The 19,985-nt window shown below is 41.0% G+C and overlaps 1 protein-coding gene across 1 annotated transcript in view; it reads right to left on the reverse strand.

Annotated features, from left to right (window-relative positions):
* Positions 1–13,559: 13,559 nt before the first annotated feature.
* The window catches only part of LOC137335296 (probable phospholipid-transporting ATPase IIA), a 128,272-nt gene continuing 121,846 nt past the window's right edge, over positions 13,560–19,985 (reverse strand). Inside the window, exon 28 of the mRNA XM_068000601.1 lies at positions 13,560–15,492. Coding sequence (XP_067856702.1) covers positions 15,356–15,492 — 137 coding nt within the window. The 3' untranslated portion in view covers positions 13,560–15,355. The remainder of the gene's footprint in view (positions 15,493–19,985) is intronic.

Raw genomic sequence — 19,985 nt, forward strand, 5'->3', positions numbered from 1 at the left:
ACTTTGGTGAGACCACGCATGGAGTACTGTGCACAGTTTTGGTCTCCTTATCTAAGGAAGGATAAACATGTCTTAGAGGTGGTCCAACAAAGGTGCACTAGATTAATTCCTGGGATGAGAGGGTGGCCTGTAGTGAGAGATTGAGAAAAATGGGCCTATATTCTCTGGAGTTTGGAAGAATGAGAGGTGATCTCATTGAAACATGTAAGATTCTGAGGGGGCTTGACAGGGTGAATGCTGAGTGGTTGTTTCCCCTGGCTAGAGAGTCTAGAACTAGGGGGCATAGTCTCAGGATAAGGGGTCGGCCCTTAAGGCTGATAAGACAGAGAAGAGGAGGAATTTCTTCACTAAGAGGGTTGTGAATCTTTGGAATTCTCTACCCCAAAGGACTGTGAATGCTGAGTCGTTGAGTATATTCAAGGCTGAGATAGATAGATTTTTGGACTCTCGGGGAATTAAGGGATATGGAAATCAGGTGGGAAAGTAGAGTTGAAGTCGAAGATCAGCCATGATCTTATTGAATGGCGAAGCAGGCTCGAGGGGCCTTATGGCCTACTCCTGCTCCTAATTCTTATGTTCTTATGTACACCACATCCACTGCTGTACCCCTATCAAGCTCCTTTGTCACACCCTCCATGAAAACCAATAAGTTAGATTTTCATGATCTCCCCTTTATGAACCCATATTGGTTATCTTTTATGATTTTATTTCTGTCCCGATGCTCCATGATTTTATCTTTAATAAGGATTTCCATAATTTACTCACAATGAACACCAAACTCAATAGTCTGCAGTTTCCGGGGTCACTTTTGCTGCCTTTTTTAAATATAGGAGTAAGCAAATTTCATGCAGCAGATTGTACAAATTTCTGTCAACAGTCTTTTAGTCAGTTACAATGCAGTATGCTGGTGGTGTTATAATTAAAGTGGTATGACTGAATGTGTTTTCTATTGTCTGTCACACTTCCTGTGTCATATTTAATTATAAACAAAATCCTAGGCAAATTTCTGTGTCATACTTGCAGCTGATTGCTTCTTGTGCACATTTCTTAGTTTTCAAAAATCATTCTTGAAATTTTATGGAAAATCCTTTTGGCTGCCATCTTTGTTTTCCCTAAACGCAATTATATATTGCTAAAATGTTTCTAACATAAACTCAAAAAAAATTACATCAATATGATTAAAATGATTTATAGAATTGTGTTTTTATATCTTTGCGCCTTCATTAATGTCTTTACTCGCAGGCTTCATCTTCTGAGCAACTGAAGAGACAACAACTCCCAGGACGCACTTACCCCTACAATTCTCAGCATACTGCAAGCTGATTCTGTTGCGGGTAATTCCCAGCATATATCAATATGATGTTCTGCATGTAATACTCATTTCATGTAATACACAATAAGTGTCTCATTTCTCAGGCTACAACAGAAATTATGAGTTTCTATTTCCTAAGGATAGCACAAGTTAAAGCATGAACAATTGAATTTTTTGCTACATTTTGATAAAATAACCAATTGAAAATAGTTTTCCTAACAAAGAGAGGGAGAGGCAGGGGTGAGAGTCTGAAAAAGGGTGAGGGATAGGCTCAGAAAAAGATAAAGACAGAGAGTCAGAGAGAGAGACACACAGAGGCCAAGAAAGAAAGAGACTGAGAAGAGGCCATCATAGAAAGGAAAATAGACACACACAAAGAGAGATAGATTCTGACAAACAGTCAGAGAAAGACAGACAGATGTGGTGCGAGTGAAGGAGAGAGTGAGAGAATCCCAGCCTCCCAAAATGACAAGTCAACCCCACCAGGTTCCATTAGTGAACTTGGGTGGCTGCTCAATCAAAAAAAATTGCCCTGGTGTACTACGGACTTAGAGATATTTAGAGATAGGGGGCCAGAAAGGAGGAAGGTGGGGGGGGATGGAGAGGCAGAAAGGTCTGCTCTCGCTAGGCTCTATGCTCTGGAACTCTCTCCCTAAACCTAAAACTTGCAACAATAATTTTAATTTAAAATCATAATTAACATACGAACATACATATGAACATACGAATTAAGAGCAGGAGTCTATCGATCTAACTCCAGCCTTAAAAATAATCAATGACCCTGCCTCCACCGCTCTCTGGGGAAGGGAATTCCACAGACTCACGACCCTCAGAGGAAAAAAATTCTCCTCGTCTCTGCCTAAAATGGGAGACCCCTTATTTTTAAACTAATTAAATTAGATCTAGTCTCTCCCACAAGGGGAAATATCCTCTCAGCATCTACCCCTTCTGGTCCCCTCAGGATCTTATATGTTTCAATAAGTTCACCTCTCATTCTTCTAAACTCCAGTGTATACAGGCCCAACTTGTCCAACCTTTCCTCATAAGATAACCCCCTCATCCCAGGAATCAGTCAAGTGAACCTTCTCTGAACCGCCTCCAGAGCAATTATGTTCTTTCTTAAATAAGGAGACCAAAACTGCACACATATTTCGAGATGTGGTCTCACCAATGCCCTGTACAGCTGTAGCAAAACATCTCTACTTTTATATTCCATTCCCCTTGCAATAAATGACAACATTCCATTTACCTTCCTAGTCACTTGCTGTACCTTCATACAAACTTTTTGTGATTCATGTACTAGGACACCCAGATCCCTCTGTACCTCAGAGTTCTGCAATGTCTCTCCATTTAAATATACTGCTTTACTATTCCTCCTGCCAAAGTGGACAAGTTCACTTTTTCCCACATTATACTCCATCTGCCAAATTTTTGCCCTTGCATTTAACCTATCTATATCCCTTTGCAGAATCCTTATGACCTCTTCACAACTTTCCTACCTACCTTTGTGTCATCAGCAAATTTAGCAACCATACATTCGGTCCCTTCAACCAAGTCATTGATATAGATTGTAAATAGTAGCTAACCAATCCTTTATCCGTGCGAATATGTTACCTCCTACACCATGAGCTCTTATTTTGTGTAATAGCCTTTGTAGCGTTTTTGTGAAATCCTGCCCCCAAAATGTGATTCGAGTTTGCTAAAGGCAAATAAATTCTGTGTTTTCTGCAAAGAAGGGAGGTTTGTATAGTTGTGCTTTGTCAAGTAAAACGCAGACTGGAACAAAACATCTTTCCAGTCATGCTCAAAGTGGTTTACTAACTATGACGGTTGCTCAAACCAGGACAAGAGGAGCTTCTGATAAGATGGGATACACAACAGATACAATAAATTCACAATAATGAAATTTGACAGTGTGAACATTAACAATAGGAGTCTTAAAACAGATTGGCACTGATGGGAAAATGGTTTGACATGGTAGATGCTATGATCACTCGGTAAACCTTACTTAAAATAAAATATGGTCGTAAGCTTTCCACCCATAGAAAAATTCAGGCCAATCTGCATATTTGGTTCATTGTGACGTTTTCAAGAACTAGTCTATACTTAGGACTTGAGACCACAGAATAAATGTAGAGTATACAATTTACAGTTTGATGCAAATCCGGCCTCATCCTCTCCCCCTAAAACGTGCAAAATACCATCACTCTAGGTTAGAGGCAGTAGGTGACTCACTTCCTATCCTCCACCCGAGGAGTGGGCACACTTGTCCTTTGAATTTCTCCCTTAGGGGAAGTACCTTCTCAGAAAACCACAACTGAGATTCAATGCTGACAAAGAGAAAGAATACTCAAATCAAACTTGATTTCAATGTAGAGCATCCACTTGCTAGTGTAGGTGTTGATTTCTTACAAGAGGGATGTGGAAAATGAAAACTGTTCACTGGACAACTTGCAGGAAATAGAACTTTTCCTGGAAAACAGCTAAAAACAAGGAACAGACAGAGAAAGTGAACAAAATATAGAAAGAGACTGTAAGGAATGACCAGGAATATAACAGATAAAAAATAACACTTTCTAATCTTGCTTGCCCTTCAACATAATGGAATCAAGAAAAAGATAAATTACTGCAATATCCTTTAACTTAAACATGAAACACAGAATAAAAACAAAAGGCATCAACACAATGTTAGTGGAATATACATAGACGGTGATCAAGGAAACAGATTAGTATATCTCTCTCACACATACACTCAGCTTAAAAATATCCTCAAGATTTTCTTTTAATTAACTCAAATCAAAAGGTGGGTATGAATACGAGCCCACAATTTGAAAGAAGATTTGATGCCAGTGCTGACAGATATTTAAAAGGACAAAGCTACAAACCATCTGAAAAGGATGTAAATGTCAAAAAGTAAAGAAAAAGGATATGCAGCTGATGAGTTAACGGACATCACAGATACGCTCTGCAAGATAGGACAATCAGGTGCACACTCCTTCCAATTCACAACTAATTCACTGTGCACTTATTGCACTACTTCATTTTGGAATGAGGAAACTAACTGAACACCACAACACAGGCAATGATGGAAACAAATATCAACAGAAAGATACACTCACTAGTGACAGCAACAAACTTCAAATTAAATTGTAGAGGTATTCAGATACAAAAATTGGTCAGTGTGCAAAATTACCATCTCTTAAAATGTGTGATTTGGTATTTTCACCCACAATACAGTAAAAGAAAAACACATAGCACCTTGCTGATGCCAGATAATTCTGACGATGAGTATGAACATGATGCTGAACTCCAACTAATATAAAAACTCCAAAATAAAATGAAAAATTTAAATAAAAAAAACCATTCATCCATTGACAACATCCACGTGTTATTTATAATGATTCAACAATATTGATAAAAATATTCTAAGAAGAAAACTGAAGAAAGTACCATTGAAGCATCATAAGCCCTCAGAGTCCATCATACAAAGTAAGCATTCCTGGCCACCGACATTATTTTCACTGATATGACATAGATGTTAATATGTGCCAAATCATTTTGTCTGCTGTAATTCCATTTCATTAAAAAAAGATCAGCTTGTACTCATAGTATAAACAGAAGAACCCATGGACATAATATTTATCTCACTTTAGGACTTCATGTTGAAGCACGATAGATCAATTGGATTCACCTATTGGATAAATGTCATATCTACTAAAGACTTTCCGATATGTATCACCTACAATGCAATAACTTACAAAAGATTTGAAAAAGAGTTAAATTATAGAAAATTAAATATGGAACTATTTACCAGTTATAAATTTTAATATTGTTTTAAGAACCTAAGAATAGATATTGTACCACCGTCTGAAGTTCAGTGCTGATCAATTGCCGATCATTAATTAAGCGGGGGGTTTGCCAGTGTCCAGGCCAACATTCCTCCCTCAAGCAACACCACCAAAAAACAGAGTAGTCAAATACCTCATTGCTGTTTATGAGACATTGCGGGCACAGAATCACTACTGCATTTGTCTACACAGCAGCAGTTGCTATGCTTTAGAAAAGTGTGAAGCCCTTTAAGATGTTTCAACATAAGGTGCTACTTAAGTATATGCATTCCGACAATTAGAAATGTAACGCCAAAGACATTTGACTAATTTCACTGTACATAGCACGCAATAGTGAATGACCACTTTGACACACCAGATTAGTTCAAGTTGACCTATTTTTTAGGATAGAAAATGGATTGAGGATTGTGTTATCCTAAAATGCTATAGGAAATTGGGACTAGCTTAGTGGTATAAACTGGGCGACATGGACATGTTGGGCCGAAGGGCCTGTTTCCATGTTGTAACTTCTATGATTCTAAAAATAAAAGCAAACAACTATTTATTGACAAAGATGAACAGAGAAGAATATTTTTTAAGATGTTGCTACTAGGCCCAAATTATGCCTCTTCAACATGGTGAATCAGTTTTATATCTTAAGGGATGTGCAAGATTTCAAAAGCTTTGGTCTCTGCTTACAAAGTTAATTACTTTCCACGCTGACCTGTTATTCCAACCCTGCTCCGGCAGTAGCAGCACGCAGTTTGTGTTGAATTGTCCACGCCAGCTCTTTTCACACAGCAGTTTTCTAAAAATACACATCAAGTTAACTTAGTTTATCTGAACCAGTTCTTGGCAGAATGGTTAGGCCATATGTTTGTTTTAACAAAAACAGATATGGTAGCAGGAAAGCTGTGATATCATAGGTCACATACATGCCCCAGAAGCAATAGCGTCCTGTTACTGTCGGAGGAAGGTTGGGATAACAGGTCAGCATGGAAAGTAACTACATTTCTACAGTAGCGACCAGACTACAAGGAGTCAAAGCTATTCACCTAAAAAAAAACCTGCCCAACATACAGATCTGTGTATAAACATACTGCTGAAAACAAGTGATCATAAAACTGCTTTTTATTGTCCTTTTAATACAGCATCATTTGTTTTGCTCTTAAAAGTATTTTCTCCATAGCACAGAAACCAACAATAAAGTGGATTAACACCATGGTCACAGGATTTTCATTTTCCCTCTACAAAACACTCGTAAGACTGGTGCCAGCCCTTTGAGGACTGAACTGAAATTTTTTTTTAATTAATCAAGTTTGGCAAATTCTGGGTCTCCATTATGGGAAAACCAAACGCAAATGAACGAGCCAACTAGAATCCAGTTTCTCAAAGTAATGCCAAGCCATTTTTAGGCACCGGAAGCATTTATCCTTCTGGAGCAAGATTGCAGAATTCATTTTCATGGAGTGAGAGTCCACCACAAGGTCATAATGTGGAGTAGTTGTTGGCAATATTACACCAGCACCTATTAATGAGTTCCTTAAAGGTGAGGCAAAGTCCAGTCTAGCAACAGAATCCAATTTTAGGAGTCATTTAGGATATTTCATAAAGCTTGCAGGATATAAAATAACACAATTGTTAAGTAAAATAAAATTGTGGTATTAAGCCCATCAAAGCTTGATATTGATCAATTCGTATTAAAACCAAGAAGAGCTGGGAGGAAAATAAAAAAATACAGGTGGTCATGATTTATACCAAGTTTCATCATTTGTACATCTGTCTTAGAGATGCCCATATTTTTAATCAGTCTGATTCAATACAGTGTCGTGTTGAACTAATAACAATTTAAGCTGAAACTTAACATATAGTACAAATCAGCAGACCTTCGAAGCTGATACACCTTATTACAATTCGATTACAGGAATTCTATTTTGCAAAAATTTGTCTTAAGATTCTTTAGCATCGTTATATATTTGGGATTTTGGAATATGCAGAGAAAGGGAGAGGATAGAGAGTTTTAGAATAAGTTTGTGTGCTAGAGATCACAAGCTGGAATTTTTGAATGGAGTGGCAATATGAGGCAGAAAAAAGGGCAAATGATGGTGGACCATTTGGAGGACACACAGATTAAATCATACATAAAAAGTTGATGGTCTGACCTCTCTCATGAGATGCAAGAGTATTATTTTGCATTAGTAATTTACTAACAAAAACGTATAACCAGGAACTATCCATAAAGGGAATTCAAGTTTTCTGAGTGACACAGGTGTCTATTCAATCTTGGGATAGCTTCTAAAAATGGTATATCAGTCAATTTTATGTTGAAAAGGCTGCTATCATAATACTTACTTTTCCTTCTAGTTACGGCCACTTTAGCATGTTCTTCATTCAAGAGAGATGATGTGGGATGGGGAAGATCATGTGATGGAATAATGCAAACTATTCTTAAAGGGACAGCTATTGTGTAAGATTTCTGAGCTCACCTTGCCTTTGGATTATAATCTATGGCAGATGGAAGAGATCTTAAAAATTAAGGAAGAGGGTTGTAGTTTTGGTGGTTAAGCTTGTGTGGCATTTTGTTTTCCACACTACCCATCCTTACGGCTGTTCTACTACTCAATCCCTAAGACCTTGCATTTTCTAAAGGAAGGACCACATATTAAATGTCTCCCCCGCATTTGTTCTCATTGTGGGTCATGGAAAAAAAAACTAATTTCATGCAGAAGCAGCCTGAGAAGTTGATTGTAATCTCATTCCCCGCCCTTCTATTGCAAACAGTTTATTAAATCACTTGTGCTGTTCACAGAGGCTTACAGTGGGCTGCCTTCAAACATGGTGGGTGCTAACAATCTCCTGTGTTTCGGGAAGATGAAACAAACTGCAACTCCCACAGGTAGATGTCTGAGATTACGCATGCATAATCAGTGAAGATAATATTCATGTTTTCAGCCAATCAATTCATGGCTTGGCAGTGATGGAAAAAATATCAGCGCCAATTTCTTTTGGATTTCTTTATTTATCTTTAGATATTTGAGAAAGCTTAACCACCAAAACTACAACCCTCTTCCTTAATTTTTAAGATCTCTTCCATCTGCCATAGATTATAATCCAAAGGCAAGGTGAGCTCAGAAATCTTACACAATAGCTGTCCCTTTAAGAATAGTTTGCATTATTCCATCACATGATCTTCCCCATCCCACATCATCTCTCTTGAATGAAGAACATGCTAAAGTGGCCGTAGCCAATTTGTAATGCTACTTAAGTATTTAAAACAAAAATTGCATTCTTTGAAGGGTTGATCCCAGATTAATGGCTTCCATCGCACAATAATGGTCTACAAATCTCAAGAAGCATTTCAATTAACTGTGCCCTCAAGTATTAGAGATTGATACTTGTAGTCTTACTGGCTCGTTATCATTGTGAGGTAGTAGAAGCATTTTGGAAGCTCTATGCAGTAGCATTTGAAACCTGCTGAGAAGTTACTTTATTGATAGCAAAAAGCAGGAGACCCTGGCCTTTGTTAGATGGTTGAGAATGGAGGTCCATTGTGTCTCTGTGACCTTTGAGTATCAGTTGGACTTGTATCTCATTAAAAGTAGCACAGTTTAATTTTTTGATACCTCAAACATGCAAAGGAGCTTCAGCCATACAGGACTGTGAAGAAGCATAAATGTGGAATCGTAAGTTCTTTGGACCTATACATTGTCCATTAAACTATATCAACTAGAACAGGCAGTGGAGCAACTGTATGGGCAATTAAAATAGCTTGCCCATCTGTACAGAATTTGCCCATAGATGAGTATAGCAGATTACAGTAGCAGCCTAAAGCATAATTTATCAACAGTGTACCAACATTTGATCTCTTAATCTGGGGCATTCAGCTTGGTGTCTCTTACTGCGTTGATCTAACTACCTATTTTGGATGTTGCAGGATACCGCAATTCTGCAAAGTGCTTTACAAACAAATCATCTTCAATAGCGTTTGCCTGCCTCAGATGAAAAAAAACCAGGCTGTTGGTCTGATTTTGTCTGGCTCAAATTAGTGGTAACATTAGTCCTGGGAACATCTACAAGACAAACTGTCTCATGATTATTAGTTATCTCCCCCCTTGAAGTATTTTGGCAGCTTAGAGGTAAACAAACTGAAAATGAATTACCTTAATCGAATACTGCCAAAACATCCTTTTACTCTTATAGCTCATTACAACTGAGCCCTAATGTCCCACAGACTCTTATTCAGTTGGCAGTATTGTCCATTTTTTTCCTCAATGCAGTTAGGCCAACTGGGAAACTTTCACATTCTGAGGTAGTCTAATCTCTGATGTCAGTACAAGGGAACCATAATAACAATACTTACCACCTAATTTAACTGCATTTATCAACGATTCAAATTTTTGTGCAGCAGTTGGTACTACCCCCAGTAGACTAGGGGCATTCTTAGTTTGTACTGAACTCGAGGATGAACGTCCCATCACATTCCACATTCTTCCCACTCCGAGAAATGCTCCAGCATGACGTTCATCAATGTTTAGGACTTACATGTCCAAATGAGATTATTTGCTTTGCAGAGGGTTTGGTGTATCTGAAGATTATTGTTAGACATACTGAGAAGGTGAAACAACGGCATTCAAGGTGAAAGTCTGTATATTCAGGACTGCATGGTGGCGCTGAGTCTCAGCACACTAACACGGAGATGTGATGAGCAGGAAGGCACTCAGCAGGATTGAAGAAATTCAAAGGGGACAGTCACACCTGAGCAGCAACCAGCACCCATCAGCAGCTGGCTACAGGGCCACTAGCAGCAGCCTAGGACTAAGCTTTGTGCCAGCAAAAGATGCCAGGCCAGGTGGACTAAAAAGGGGGACCAAAAAGGGGGACCAAGTCCATGCAGGTACTGCTTTCCCCAATCTCTGTTCTGGCACTGATCTACCTGGATATTTCAGCGACTATAATCTATCAAGAGTGGGATTACCCTTCAAGACATTTTGGATGATGAAGGTGACATGGGCAGATTGCTTCCAATGGGCTTCCACAGAAGAATAACACAACTGAAATTCATGCTAAGAATGAGGGAAAACACAGATGATGTGGTGGCGGTCAATGAAAAGGGACAAGCAACCCAAGAATGTCCCATGAGTGGCATTGGTTTTGAATTATTACCCAGGGTACATGGAGAGTGACTGTAGAAGTATTTACAAAGTGCAAAATGACTTACAAGACACGATGAATCAGACAGCAATCTCCCATAAAAGGGAAGTTGAAAAAATTGAGATAGAGTTACAAAGGAAATTAAGAAACAGCAATTTTTTTTAAAAAGTAGATAAGTAAGGAAGTTAATTAAAGGCATGATAAAGGGGTATTGTAGAAATTACACCACAGTGTTAAAAGGGAATTCATGAATTAACACAAGATAAAGCTTTTCGCAGTAGTGGTTTGATATTTTTGAATTCAATTATCAATGGGTTGGAATATAAACAGGATAACAAATAGGTTTCATTGTACAAAACACATTCATTTCCTCCAAATGGCTAAGATAAGTATATAGTTCTGTAGAGCTGAGAGCAGTATACTCTGACAGGTAATGCCTATTTTTAAATTCTTGCCCCATTATTATTTTGCCCACTTTTTTTTGTTCTACCCTTATCATGCATCATTATTCTTTAGGCGATGAGGAGCAGCAGCACACTTTTTCCTTGGCCTCTAGCAGTGTTGGTTGGAAACCAGCTACTAATGGTTGCATGAGGACAGCTGGGGTGAATTCCCTTCATTTTTTTTAGCCACCTCCCTCTGCCAAGTACTTCTTCAGACTTCATAGGCAAAATGAGAAGCTTACAGTAAGGGGGACTGTTGCACTAATGCCAATGTTAAATAATGGGTTGGTATTAGACCTGTATTTGGCCATCACAATTTGACCAGAAAGAAGTTACACTGAACTGTCTCAGAACTTTCTCTCTCAGATCCCAAGCAATGGGGAAACATACAATCTGGACTTTATGGGCTCGATTTTACCGTCGGGTTTCCTGCGGGTTTCCAGCGGGGGGGCCCCGAAAATCCCGATATCCAGTCACGTGACCGGATCGCGCCAAGATCCCGGCCACTTCCGGGTGCCGCGCGGGGCTGCGTGCGCAGGCCCCGCTGGTGGGAATCCCGCAGGCAATTAAAGCCAGCGGGGTTCCGCTTGAGTGTACTTACCTTGCTTGTTGAGGTCATTAAATGAGCTGAAGCAGCTGTCAAAACAGGAAGTGTGGGATTTTAGCTTCAACGCAGTGTGTTTCACACACTGGGGGTAACAGTCTCCCTTCAACCGGTCGTGTTCCAGCCAGCAGCCTGTGGCAGCTGCCAAGGTGCACTCCACAGCGGGTGGGAGAGCCCTCACCCACGCAGGAGGCCACCGCATCACGTAGGGCAACCCCTGCCCTCTACCACCCCCCGCCAAGCCAGAGGACAGACCGACGTGAAACCGCAGCCCCAGTGCGAGGAACCACCTACCTACCCTGCACAACCCCTCAGACCAACACCTGCCAGATGGGTGGTGCGTTGACGTCATCGGAGGACGAACAGCATGACCAGCCCCAGCAGCCTCGCAGTCCATGCCGTCCGCCTCGGAGACGTGGAGCCCCCCAACACAGTGCTGTGGCACACCCACCTGCACAGCAGGAGGGAGGGCAACCGCAGAGAGAGATGCGTCGCAGGAGGCACTACCCTCCGCACAGGGTGTACAGACCGAGGCTCAGCTTCATGGACCTCTCCGAGGAGCAGTGCATACATCGGCGCAGAGTCAATCGCCAGGTAGTCGCCGACATCTGCAGCCTCCTTAACGACGAGCTGCTCCCTGATGGACCAAGTAGCATCTTCTTACCTGTCGCTGCCAAAGTCACCACTGCCCTCCACAACTTCTCCTCCGCATCCTTCCAGGGTGCAGCCGGGTACACCGCCGATGTCTCTCAGTCGTCTGCGTGGAAGAGCCCTGCAAATACACCTGCACCTACTCTGCAGTAACACAATGGGTGGCATCAGTGGTGGGTCCTCATAGTGATACCCAGGAGCGGGTATTATTGGACACAACAGACAGGATTCGCGGAGACATGGCAGTGGTGGTGCCAATATAATGTGTGATGTTTGTTGTTCTGAAATTCAATATAGGTAACACCCATGGCAAACCCTCAGACACCCTTGTGCATCCCCTTCATGCTCACGACACATTTGCCGTACGCTGCCTACTGCACATATGCGATGTATGCCCTGTGGCTGCAGCACAGGTGGTGGCAGGTTGAGTGAGGCTGGCCGTGAGAGAGATGCACGAGAGAGAGAGTATGGGATAGAGCCATGAGATTGTATGAGGATTGGGTTGCGTGTTAGTGGCGGGTGAGTACTGGCGAGGTGAGTAGGTGCAGGATAGATGAGGATGAGGTTTGAGTGGGTATGAGGGGTGATGTGACAGAGTAGTGTTGGCGGTGCCAAAGGAGATGTGGGGTGGGGGCAGTGTTGTGGCAGACGGAGTGCAGGGGAAAGACTACGTGTTCTCACTGTGGCTGACCTACTGAGGTCATTGGAGCGCCTCCTGCACTGTATGCAGGTGGGCGATATGTTGGTGGCGCAGGTGACCCCCTCTGCCACCTCGAGCCAGGCCTTCTTGGTGGCAGAGGCAGGCCGCTTCCTCCCGCCCGCCGGGTGGAAGATCTCTGTCTTCCCCCTCCTCCTCACCCCATCTGATGATACCTGGGGTGAGGCATCATTAAACTGGGAGCAGCCTTCCCCCTGGGCTGCTCCATGCTGTAATTTGTTCCATTGGTTGCAGCATCTGTCAGTGGAGGACTGCCCCTTTAACTAGAGAGCCTCCAGCTGACAGATCGTACTGCGCATGCGCAGCCTGCCCGACGCGCAGACCAGCAGCGCGGACCCCGGAGGAGCAGGTAAGTGATTCCAATTCGTGCATTGCCTGCTACAATCACACGGGCAACCCACTAATTTCACCGGGCGCGGAGGCCACGCACCCGAAACCCAACCCGCCGGAAACCCGCAGGCCTGCTAAAATCAGGCCCTATATGTTCCAATCAGACAGCTGGACTTTGAGCTCTTGTGTTCAACTAGGAATTCAAATTATCCAATCAGATAAGTTGTTATTTGTTCAGCTCCTGCCAGAATAAGGTGCTGTAGGGGATTGATAACTTAGTCAAGAGCTGACAGCAATAGTCAGCAAATGGGCTGCATTGTCGAGTCCCATTGGGCCTTGCTTTTTCAGCCACAAGGAGTACATAGAAAGCACCTTAATCACCACGTCCACAGTCAGGCGAAGGCAATGAGTTCATCCTGGACACAGGAATATATTGTGAATACAAATATCACTCGGCTTACAGTATTCATACTTGGTTGTCCAAATTCACAAAAGCTTCAAAAAGTGTCAGCATCACAATAAATACAGCCATTTATACCTTTATCAGACATATTACTTATACACATTATTTAAAAGGCATACATACATACATATATTGCCCACAATGGGCAACAGTAATAATTCTATGTAAACTGTATTGGCTTCAGAGAAACAGGGTCCAGCAGCTGTGGAGCCAGGAGTTCAAGTTTGGAAATCAAACTCCCAATCACACAGCAGACATTGTAAAGTTAATGGAAGTCATCGAATCACTGCTGCTGCTGTTTGGAAAGCAGTCAATTTGATTCTATAAGTAAAGCACTTAAAAAAAAAACACATAAGATGTTTACAGACAGTACAGATTAGTGTGATCTACATGTACAAGTTTTCACTTTATGAACATTTTTTTAAAAATGACTTGTACATTTTCCCTTGGACATGCTAACACCAAGTTCAATTTTACTGAACAGTCAGGGTGATGCCACACAGCTTTACTGTTTTCACTCTTCATTCCACCCCCACCAGGACACAGTATAATCTTTAAAGAATCACTTTACCTAGCTTACGATTAAAAACATATTTTCACATTAATATTTAAATAAACTTCAACCTCTTGACACAATCATTTTACTCTTTCTACAATTCCCTTTGATCACATCAAGAAGAGATATTAAAATACTCGGGGGGGGGGGTTAAAAAAATCTTGTAGCTTTTTTCTCCATGTGGCATTTTTAGTGTTATCATTGACTAAACTTATTTAAAAGTACGGTTAGATGAGATGAAAAGAAAATGTGGCTTTGCATTTATCTTACAGAAACAATGTTAATGCAAGTCAGCATCCTCAGTTCATTCATCAAAGCATCAGATATCAGAACTGAGAGAAGCTGCAAAAAGAAACTTCTGAACACAGGATAACAAGAGTTGTGAAGTGTAGGTGATTTGCCATTCTGGGTTATTACTCTACTACAGGATCTTTGAAAGTTTGTGTTGGTTATAAAGTGCATATGTAGGCTATGACACATTCAAATCACAGATGTGTGTTTGTAGTAAAATGAAAAGGAAATTGGCTCTTCAAATACATCAGTTTATGAACTAAATGTTCTGATGTAGCTAAAGAAGATGCTTTTGTGTGTTCATTACTGCAATCCACATAGAAAGAGGCCTCACCAAGCTCACAGTGAAACAGGGTATTTTAGCCACCATCTTGAAGAGGAGACTTTATCACCAGTTTGAATCAATGGAGATGATGCTGTAACTTTGTATCCTGTAACTAGGGTGAAAATACACAAAGCCTGGCTGGAAGCACCCAGGATGAAGACAAAGAGGACAGGGTGAAGAATAGGATTGTTATCTGAAAGTTGAAGGAAATATATGATGTTAATTGATCCAGTTGATGGGTACAACATATTACCAAATGTGGGGAATGGAAATAGATCAACAACTGAAACTCAGAACAATAGTGGAAATAGGTCACAAACAAAATTAAAGGAACGATCGGAGAAGCAAACTTTACAGATATTTGTGCCGGTGGATCAATCATTTTGTTTGATCGAGTTATTGGTGACCCCTTTTTCTTTATGGATTCTTTTTCTGGCCGACCTCTTATTTTTGATCAGTACAATGATTCCCTTTTTGACTCTGGTTGCTGTTAAATCTTATGACTCTGAAGAAGCTGGCTGCGTCTCTGATAGTGTCTACTGGCCAATTGTTATTCATCAGTTGGTCATGACTGTTACAGTATCATTTTTGTTTGTCAGTAGTACTTGAAATTGTCAGTTAAATTTCCCAAATTGTTGGATGTGAATCCTTAATGGGGTGGGATTGCTGACTGAGTTTCAGGGTCTATGAGGTAAGCTTAGAGTAGTTCGGTGGAGAGAACCTTCTTCTCAGGTATTTTAGTACGTACAGAGGAAGGCAGCTGACAAGAGTGATCACTGTGACTTTCCACAGGAAGGATAAAGTGATGATGAAGTAGACATCTGCAACAGAAAACCAAACCGTGTATTAGTTACAAACATATCTCTTCTAGTACTACTGTACTTTATATTGAATCTATGGAAACTGTACTTAACACATTTTATAAAGAATGCTAACATAATATAAAACAATTAATCAGTGGGAACATTGTGGCTCAGTGCACCAGTTCGGTAGGACATTGATTGAAGCCTTCAATTTCCCACACCACAAGGAAGAGTCCAGATGCTTCCACACAGGGAGGGTATCACATTGGCCACTCCTCCATACACATCATGGATCAATATGCTCCAGAGGCAAAGTGCCAGGAGTAGTTACCAGATCATCCATTTGCCTTAGAAATGGTGTGCAGCACAAAGACATTGAAGAGACAGGAGCACAAAGTACCTTCAAAATAGGGCAAAAAATATAACAGTATTGTTGTTACTGAATGTTCATCTATGGATCTGCATTTTTTGATTCACTGCCCACAAAACAGGTACTTTTCAAATATCCACCTATAGACCGACTAGATGGTGTAGTGGGTTATACACTGGCCTTTCATCTCTGGGAGGTGGGTTTGAATCCAGCTCAGGCTGAGGGGATGAAAGTGTCTCGGTCTGCTGGATGTAAGGGTTCTATATAACATGTATTTGGGCAGCCTCAGTGCAAGTCCCAATGGGTCTGGAGCCACAGTGCAAAACTTCTCCTAATATAGGAATAATTCACAGGATAACTTGGTGTGAAAAGTGGAAAAATGTTACACTGGTGCAGTTGTGGGTGCTCATCAGAGGTCGGGGCTGAGGCATATTGTTGGGCTAGAGTAGGAAATTTAGTTTCTCTAATTGTCCTATACTTGTTCTCCTCACAACAGTGACCACACTTCAAACAAGTAAGTCATTGTATATGAAGCATTTTGAGACATTGCTGAGTGGTGCAATAAGGCATTTTATAAGTGCAATTTTTTCATTTTGCACTTAATCTGAGAGACTTTGATCCTGACCATGGGTAGTCAAAATTCAAAGCTTTCCATTTCCCAACAGCAATAACCCTCCCCCTGATAAGCAAAAAATTCACTAAAGAAAATCTAAACAATAATTGACGACATAGCACCTAACAGTCAGCAGTGGTGCATAATATTCCAGATTTAATCTGAAAGTGTACTCTGAAAGTGTCCAAAGCCTCAATGTCCCCTTTTCCAAGCTCCAATGGCTCCCGGTGCCCCTCATTGAAAGATCCTTGTCCCCATCTTCAAACATCTTCACAGATTCACCCCACTATATTTCCGTGATCTTCCTCAACCACATGTCCTGCATGTTCCACTTCTCTGACTCTGGACTACTGATACTTTCCTACTCACTCTGCTCCATCAAAGGGTGATTCTTTAGTTCTTGCATCCTAAAATTCTCTTCCAAAACAATTTTATCTCTCTACTTTCCTTCCTGTCTTCCAAAGAAGCCTATACCCTAACCTATTTCTGCTTGGTAGCTACTTTTTTCAGTGGTATTGAGTCCATTCAGACCAGAAGGCTTCCTAGTTCAATCTCTGGTCTGTGCTGGGTTAGCTGATTTCAACTAAAAACACATACTTGTCCACATGAGACAGTGCCCTGTGAACCCCCCTCCCCCCCCCTTATCTCTCCTTATTCTTAGCACAATATTTCTCTGTCCCAGCAGTTGAGGAATCACCCTGTAGGCCTTGAAGATAACAGGAGTCCTAGCTTGTTTCAGCATTCCAGTATGTCTGAAGAAATGGGGGTACCGTTATGTTCCTCCCTTAATTTGCAATAATAAAGGATGCTCTTGGCTGTTTAGTCATCCTGCAGCAAGTTCATTTAAAAGCAGCATATTTGGTCGAACAGCAGTTGCAGCCAAAGCCTTGACTATTTAACCCTTTCAAGCCTGGTTCCCCTAAGTACCTTCTAAACCTATATTTCCTTACACACTGGCATCTCTCCAATACGTCGTCCAAGTACCCATTCTTCATGTGAGTCCAGAAAATGTCAGCAGGCTATTTGACCATGGAGGGAGCACAGTCATGCCTAATTTTGTCCTCATACTCTGTTTCCAATATCACAAGACATCGATCAGAAATGGGAACAGTGTCTATGTTTCCTGTCTCCCCACCACCATGAGACCAGTTTGCCATTCCAACTGCCTATTTGGCTGAGATCAGCTAATTCAGCATAAACTGGAGATTGAACTTGGAGTGGAAGGCTTAGTACCATGAGGCAGTGAAGTTATATCATATGTTCCAAGGCAATCCTGAGTGAACACAAAACAAAACTGTGGCATGATCTGCTGTTCTGTGAGAAATATTATATTCCAATGATGTTTAGAAGATGTTTCATTTCCTTTCTTATTTAAAGGAGTATTGATTACCTTACTGGCAAATTCTTCATGAAATCCAAATTTCTGAACTAGCCTACTCCAAAAGCTCAGATGAATCTTTGCCTTTTGCAGCACCTTATTCCTGCAGCAGTCACCAGCTATAGTACGAAGACTTCGAAGCCAAATGGATTGGGTAAATTAAGGGGAGTATTTGGGAAAATGCTTGATTGGATGTATTTTGCCGCAGTTCCATTTTTTGGGGTATAACTGGGGGGATCCGAGACTGAATGTAGAAGACAGAAAAGAAAGCACCAGGCATGTGAACGAGAACGAGAATATGGGAATGAAGGAACGAGGACATGGCTTCTATCCAAAGAACAACGGGGTAATATAATTCTCAATTGTGCTTTGTAAACTACTGCTTAAATACTGTAATGTATTGATTCTTGCTTGTGCTAAATAAAGGCATATGACTATTAACCAATATAGTGTCAGACACAAACAATTGAAGAGAGTGTCAAATTGATTATAAGTGCCCATGTATTCCAGCTAGATCAGTACATTCAAGAGAGGAAGGATGGGAATTAGAGGAGGAAAGAAAAAGTCCAAGTACACGAAGCGGCTTTTTCCGCTTTACTGGTAGAAATGTTGCTGTTTGAACAATTTTGCCGATAACTCAGTTGAGAAGGAATGCTCCTTTGCACAACAATAAAGAGGGAGTTTTCAATAAAACTGGATATCTTGTGAAATCACAACTCATATCTATAGACTACATTCATTTACATTATAATAAAAAGAAAGCAGAGTTGCACAACATCCTCTTCCTGAGAGTAGGAGTGCAACCATAATGATGTCAAAGGCTTGTATGGAAGTAGAGGAGCCATGAGCACAGCAGCTCCCACACATCCTCCAGCCAGCCAGTGATGTCACTACGGCAACATCCCACTCTCAAGACGGATGCATTTCAAGTTAATCTTCTCACAATCAGATTGTTACTGTTTGTAGATTCCAGGCCACTTTGGTTTTAGTACAATAGCTTCATTGCCACAACAGTCTGTGCGGTAAGTTTAATTCCCCGCTGAAACACCAGTTCGTCACAATTATATTGTTTTCCACTAACTACGATAAATGAAACCGCTGCCACTTACGTGAATACCGAATAATTGAAAATTTCGGCGAAGTGAATAGAAACTGCAAAACCAGAATAATTTTCCGTCTCCACCTATTGTTTTAATTCTCGCTAACAAAACAGTTTTAGCTGTGAATATGTAAATATGCTTGTTATGATCACAAATTTGATTATATGCAGATAAAGTTGGACAGTTATATTCAGCTTCATCATTCATTTTATTTTCTCTTGACCTTTTATAGACAGCTGCTGGCAATGGAGACGACACACAAACATTTGCTATGGCTGGGGACAACAGCAGTGACCTACTGTCCTGAGGATTACCAGTGGTCATTACAGTGTGTTCCAACAGTTTCAAGCCGCTTTACATTGCAGTTTGGGTCTTGGGGAAAGCAACCTAATGGTGCCACTGTCTCAGATTTAATTGCAGATTGTGTAGCCAGTCTTCCTGTAAGTCAATTACATTGTGGTGCTCCTTATTTCACATACGTACACAGGCTAACCTATCACAATGTCATTTCCAGTACAAGCTCTGTGGCTGCCAGAACAGCACAATTACTGGCCCCAAAAAGACTTGGGGCAGTCGAGAAGACTCAGTGAAAAATGGGCTTTGCAGGCCGTTCTTAAAAAAAAAATCTGGCAAGTTTATCGCCATGTAGCTGCTGGCTGCACAAGACCCACTCTACAGGAGATGGCGGCTGAAGAACATTATAAAAGCAGCTAAAGTTTTCTATCCTTAACACATGCTGGAGGACTGCATTGCAATCAAGTGGGCAATAGTTTAGTAGCTAAAAGCTCAAAAACACAATTAACATTCATTATTTCTGTGGAAAAAAAATTAACAAAACTATTTGATTTTGGAGAGAGCACTGCACCATAGCCTCCCTCCTTTTGTAGCCTTTGCGTCTTTCAGCATACTAGGCTTCTTCCATGTTGGATTTAGTTGGGTACCTGGGCTGCCAGCTCCCGATGTGTAGGTCACGTACACCAGCAGCAACTTCAGAGTAAACGCTGGATTTGCCAAGGTTGGTCCACTGCGAAGGCATGTTAGTGAATCCGG

This window comes from Heptranchias perlo, chromosome 19 (assembly GCF_035084215.1).
Source record: "Heptranchias perlo isolate sHepPer1 chromosome 19, sHepPer1.hap1, whole genome shotgun sequence".
Classification (NCBI taxonomy): domain Eukaryota; kingdom Metazoa; phylum Chordata; class Chondrichthyes; order Hexanchiformes; family Hexanchidae; genus Heptranchias; species Heptranchias perlo.